General features: G+C 43.0%; 1 protein-coding gene across 4 annotated transcripts in view; it reads left to right on the top strand.

Moving 5' to 3' along the window:
* The first annotated feature begins 993 nt into the window (after positions 1-993).
* The window catches only part of LOC115162098 (G2/M phase-specific E3 ubiquitin-protein ligase), a 29,963-nt gene continuing 24,956 nt past the window's right edge, over positions 994-6,000 (top strand). The window contains exons 1-4 of one of the 4 annotated variants that reach the window (XM_029713062.1): positions 994-1,117; positions 2,430-2,520; positions 2,696-2,793; positions 3,152-3,253. In XM_029713062.1, coding sequence (XP_029568922.1) covers positions 2,475-2,520; positions 2,696-2,793; positions 3,152-3,253 — 246 coding nt within the window. In that variant the 5' untranslated portion in view covers positions 994-1,117; positions 2,430-2,474. Of the gene's footprint in view, positions 1,144-1,865; positions 2,264-2,429; positions 2,521-2,695; positions 2,794-3,151; positions 3,254-6,000 lie in introns of those variants that run through there. The other 3 variants (XM_029713061.1, XM_029713064.1, XM_029713063.1) reach the window with 3 other exon arrangements.

Here is a 6,000-nt window from a genome sequence, read left to right as displayed (position 1 = left end):
GCGTATACTTTCACTACTAGATTAATTCTCTGATCCTTTGATTGGGTGGATATGTCAGTTCATGCTGCAAGAGCTCTGATAGGTGGGAGGACATCCTCCGGAAGTTGTCATAATTACTGTGTAAGTCTATGGGACGTGTGACAACCATGAGCCTCCTAGGTTTTGTATTGAATTCAATGTACCCAGAGGACAGAAAGTAGCTGTCCTCTGGCTACACCATGGTGCTAACCTACAGAGAGGGCTGCTGAGGGTACTGTAGACCTTCATAGCAAAACAGTGTGTTTTAATCAATTATTTGGTGACGTTAATATATTTAGTATAGTTTTAGCTAAAATGTGTAACATTTTTTAAAAAAGTGTCACTATTTCCATTTTTATGAAATTCACTTAAGAGATATGGCCGTGTGTGACTCTAACCCTATAATAACGTGTATCAATGTATTATTTTTGTATTATTATTTCTTGCTGGTATGAAAGATAAGCAGTGCTTGACTTGGGCAGGAGCTAACCAGAGCTGAGTACCAGCACCTTACATGTTCTACTGCTTGAGCTCCTGTTCCTCTTACAGAATATTAGCTCAAACGTATTGTGGAGCTCCTTCACCTAAATATAAACAGTACTGACACCATATTTCAGTCCCAAATCAAGCACTGAAGATAAGGTCCTTATGCTTCCATAACCGTACCACAAGCAATGCTTGTTCATGTTCACACCGAGCGTCAGGTCTCTTAACAAAACTCCACCTTACATAAGACGCCTTCGTCCAATGACTCTTACGTGTAATGGAACCGAGGGTCACGATCAAGGACTAGAGCCGGCCCTGTATTGCTTACTTAAGTCTATATTTCAACATGACTATAATTAAATCAAATCAAGTTTAATGGCTCCCCTCCCAGATCTTGTAGAAACATGAATATCAGTGGACTATATGAGTTTGTTTCTGTTTTTATTTACATTTTCAGATAGGCTTTTATTCTGAAAATAATTAGCAGATTCTACCGGAAATCAACGTTGTGACTCTTCCCATTTCCGAATGTTTTGGTTCGATTTGAAATTTACCCTCCAAAGACGAAGGGCGACGAGGGAAATTTAAAATCATGGAAAAACAAACAAACTAGGTTAAGTCCATATAAATCGATTAAAAGTAAGATGCACGTTTGCATTCAATGTGTATAGTAGATAGCTAGATTTTAGCTATGCACTTCTGTAACATAGCTTTTTAATTAGCTAGCAACTTAGCAAGCTAATGCGTTAACATATCATTGTCATGCATTTTTTGAAAAGCACTATAATTCACCGCTAAAGCTATCCAAATATCGAGAACGTCATTGGGTCGTTACACGAATGCGTAAATCTCGTTACTACTTATATAATACAGATAACGACTATGAGGAAGACTTGGAAAAAAATATGTATCTAAGCTGAAGATATTTCTAAATGCATACCCATAGCTCTCACCGCGCCACAACGATGTGCTGTGGCACGTTTCCCCCCAGTTTTGTTTAGTCATTGTATTCAGTATACTTTCGTAACTCACCAACGTGAAGATATTACTAGAATAATTTAAAACTTTTCTCCGTCCACTAAAACGACTTGGGCATTTTATCGGCTGTATGCAACAGCAGCCCGCAATCCGGGACGTTTCTACATGTGGGCATTCCTGCATGTCCAGGAACGCCCCCCCGAGTATCCCATTGGTTCCTTCATGAACCACACCCCTCGAAAGTACCTTTTGTTCCTGCATACCCCCCCCCCTTTCATGCTTGTGTGAAACTTTTGGATGTGGGTCAAAAGGGAAATAAAAGTATTATCTGAGTTTTTTGTGCCCCTGCCTGCTGTGTACCGGTGTCCTCCTTAGGACTAGCTTGCTAAGCTAGCACACTGGGTCATTCGCTACCGCCAGCTGAGCACTTGCCCTCGTCATCGGTAGCGGTAGCTAGCAACGGTTGTCCACCCCGCCTCTTCTGTGGGGTTTATCGGAGGTTGGCATCCAACGTTATGGTGCAATAACCGCATCTAGGTTATTGGACCTATAAAAAGAGGGGTTGAACGCCCAGAATTGCGGGTTGCAGTTGCATCCTTCTCGCTCCATGCTCATCCGACATGTGCATGGACCAGAGCTATACCCGGAGAGTGGGCCCTGGCCCACCTACTTAAAGTAAACAATGGAGCCAATGTATTCCCAGACAGTTTCACATGCAAATAGCTATAATTATCTGTAGTGCCCAAGGAATGACATTCCATGCAACAGAAAGGTATTTGAGGTGCGCTCAATTCAGCTTGGACTTTGCACCTTTGGGACTATTCCATTGGTGCCATTCTACAAGGCAAACTAGCATAAGTTAAGCACAGCTCCAGTATTTGAAATGAATCAGACACAGTCTGGTATCTTGAAAGTTTGCTGATACAGCTATGACATTTATTTTTCAGGCAATTTTTTTCACGTGAAGAATCAAGGTCCTCTTACTATTGAAAATGAAGAGGAGGATTCGGAGATCCGAGCAGGAATACTTAATAGACTGTGAGTGATCAGTATGAAGGCCACTATGTTGTTGTAGTATAACATTTTATCACTTTTTTCAACACTTTGACTTTGATGACAATGGTGAGAACACGCATGATCAAACCACCCTACCCAAAAGATAAGGTACTTATTTATTTACATTGAACTTGAAATGTCTTCTCTCTATTTTAAGGTTGTGCACTTTGTAAATGCAGTGAGAATTGTCCAGACAAATATGGCGAGAAGATCACACTTAAGTCACAGGAACTCACTGTGCACTACTTTTGCCTGGTAAGAGAGAGTGAGTGTGCGTGTTAGAATTACTCATTGTTCATGAATTATGGCCTAGCTTAAACCAAAATATCTTGTCATTGCGGAATACTATTACTCAAACAGTAATAATCTATTTGTTTTATCATTCAGTTGCTTACGGAAGGCACCTTAAATGTACAGAATGTTTACAATGTCAGATGAAAGGTGGGAACTTAAATTCCCTGGTTTTCCAGAAATCTTGGTTAGAGGACTCTGGATTTTCTGCTTATTCCCTCCTGATTCCAGCAGTCCTCCAACCAGGATTTCCAGAAAACCAGGGAATTTATTGAAAGTTCCCGGAATTTTGCAATCCTATTCAGATGTTTTTATATTCCAGCTGATGTCAAGCGGCGTGTATCAGCGTGGAGAGGAAAACGAAGGGATCTATGGCTTCTTGGTGGATGATATTAAACAGGAGGTCCGAAGATCCTCCAGACTAGTAAGTTCATTCATATTGAGGGCGTATTTATTTATCCTACTTTCATTATAGGCAAGGTACCATTTAGCCCTTGATTGTGACTCAAGAGTCTACCTCTGAAAATAACATAGTTTCAAGTTTTAATGTCACATGCACAAGTGCAGTGAAATGCCTTTCTTGCAAGCTCAAAACCCAACAATGCAATAGTCAATAACATTGTAATACAACATATAACATAAGTTAGATCAAAAACACAAGAACTAAAAATAAGAAGAATACGAGAAAGTAAGTAAGAATACTATAAATAGGGCCAGTCAGTTCCAGTACCATATCTACAATGTGCAGGGATACTGGAGTGATAGCTGTAGATCAGGGTTCCCCAACTGGCGGCCCGCATTTGATTTTATTTGGCCCCCCAAGTTTTCTGAGCAAGAAAATTATTATGTTTTAGGCAAATATATAGTACCAGTCAAAAGTTTGGACACACCTACTCATTCAAGGGTTCTTCTTTATTTGTACTATTTTCTACATTGTAGAATCGTAGTGAAGACATCAAAACTATGAAATAACAAAGGTAGGGGTGGTATACAGAAGATAACCCATAAAAGACAGAGTCCATATTATTGCAAGAACAGCTCAAATAAGTAAAAAGAAATGACAGTCCCATCATTACTTTACGACATGAAGGTCGGTCAATCCGGAAAAAGTCAAGAACTTTGAAAGTTTCTTCAAGTGTAACATTCTCTGTTTCACGGAAACATGGCTCTCGGGATATGTTGTCAGAATCGGTTCAGCCACCGGGCTTCTCCATGCATCGCGCCGACAGAGATAAACACCTCTCTGGGAAGAGGAAGGACGGGGGGTGTATGCTTTATGATTAACGACTCATGGTGTAATCATAACAACATACAGGAACTCAAGTCCTGCTCACCCGACCTAGAATTCCTTACAATGAAATGCTGGCCATTTTACCTACCAAGATATAGTCACAGCTGTGTACATTCCCCCTCAAGTGAACACCAAGACGGCCCTCAAGGAACTTCACTGGACTCTCTGTAAACTGGAAACCATATATCCGGAGGCTACATTTATTGTAGCTGGGGATTTTAACAAAGGAAATTTGGGAACAAGGCTACCTAAATTCTATCAGCATATTGATTGCACAACTTGTGGGGCTAATACTCTCGATCACTGCTACTCTAACTTCCGCGATGCATACAAAGCCCTCCCCCGCCCTCCCTTCAGCAAATCCGACCATGATGCCATCTTGCTCGTTCCGTCTTATAGGCAGAAACTCAAACAGGATGTACCAGTGACGAGAACCATTCAACGCTGGTCTGACCAATCGGAGGCCACGCTTCAAGATTGTTTTGATCACGCGGACTGGAATATGTTCCCGTCAGCCTCAGAGAACAACATTGACCTATACGCTGACTCTGTGAGTGCGTTTATTAAGAAGTGCATTGGAGATGTTGTACCCACTGTGACTATTAAAACCTACCCAAACCAGAAACCGTGAATAAATGGCAGCATTCGCGCAAACTGAAAGCGCAATCCATCGCATTTAACCATGGAAAGGTCTGGAAATATGGCTACATTTAAACAGTGTAGTTATTCCCTCTGCAAGGTTAATCAAACAAGCGAAATGCCGGTACCTGGACAAGGTGGAGTCGCAATTCAACGGCTCAGACACGAGACGTATGTGGCAGGGTCTACAGGAAATCACAGACGACAAAAAGATAAACAGCCACGTCACGGACACCGACATCACGCTTCCAGACAAACTAAACACCTTTTTTGCCCACTTTGAGGATAATATAGTGCCACCGTTGCGGCTCGCTAACAAAGACTGCGTCCCCCCCTCTCCTCCGTGGCTGACTTGAGTAAAACATTTAAACTTGTTAACCCTCGCAAGGCTGCTGGCCCGGACGGTATCCCTAGCCGCGTCCTCAGAGCATGCGCAGACCAGCTGGCTGGTGTGTTTACGGACATATTCAATCCCTCCCTATCGCAGTCTGTTGTCCCCACATGCTTCAAGATGGCTACCATTGTTCCTGTACCCAAGAAGGCAAAGATATCTGAACTAAATGACTACCGCCTCGTAGCACTTCTGTCATCATGAAGTGCTTTGAGAGGCTAGTCAAGGATCATATCACCGCCACCTTACCTGCCACCCTAGACCCACTTCAGTTTGCGTACCGCCCCAACAGGTCCACAGATGACGCAATCGCCATCACACTGCACACTGCCCTATCCCATCTGGACAAAAATAATACCTATGTAAGAATGCTGTTCATTGACTACAGCTCAGCATTCAACACCATAGTAGCCTCCAATCTCATCATCAAGCTGGAGTCCCTGGGTCTCAACCCCTCCCTGTACAACTAGGTTCTGGACTGTCTGATGGCCGCCCCCAGTTGGTTGAAGGTAGGAAAAAACATCTCCACTTCGCTGACCCTTAACACTGGGGCCCCACAAGGGTGTGTGCTCAGCCATCTCCTGTACTCCCTGTTCACCCACGACTGTGACGCCACGCACGCCTCCAACTCAATAATTACGTTTGCAGACGACACAACAGTAATGGGCCTGATCACCAACAACGACGAGACAGCCTACAGGGAGGAGGTGAGGGCACTCTGAGTGTGGTGTCAGGAAAACAACCTCTCACTCAACGTCAACAAAACAAAGGAGATGATCGTGGACTTCAGGAAACAGCAGAGGGAGCACCCCCCCATCCACTTTGAAGGGACAGCAGTGGAGAAGGTGGA

Source organism: Salmo trutta, chromosome 25 (genome assembly GCF_901001165.1).
Source record: "Salmo trutta chromosome 25, fSalTru1.1, whole genome shotgun sequence".
Taxonomy (NCBI): Eukaryota; Metazoa; Chordata; class Actinopteri; order Salmoniformes; family Salmonidae; genus Salmo; species Salmo trutta.
This window is presented reverse-complemented; position numbering and strand designations above follow the sequence as displayed.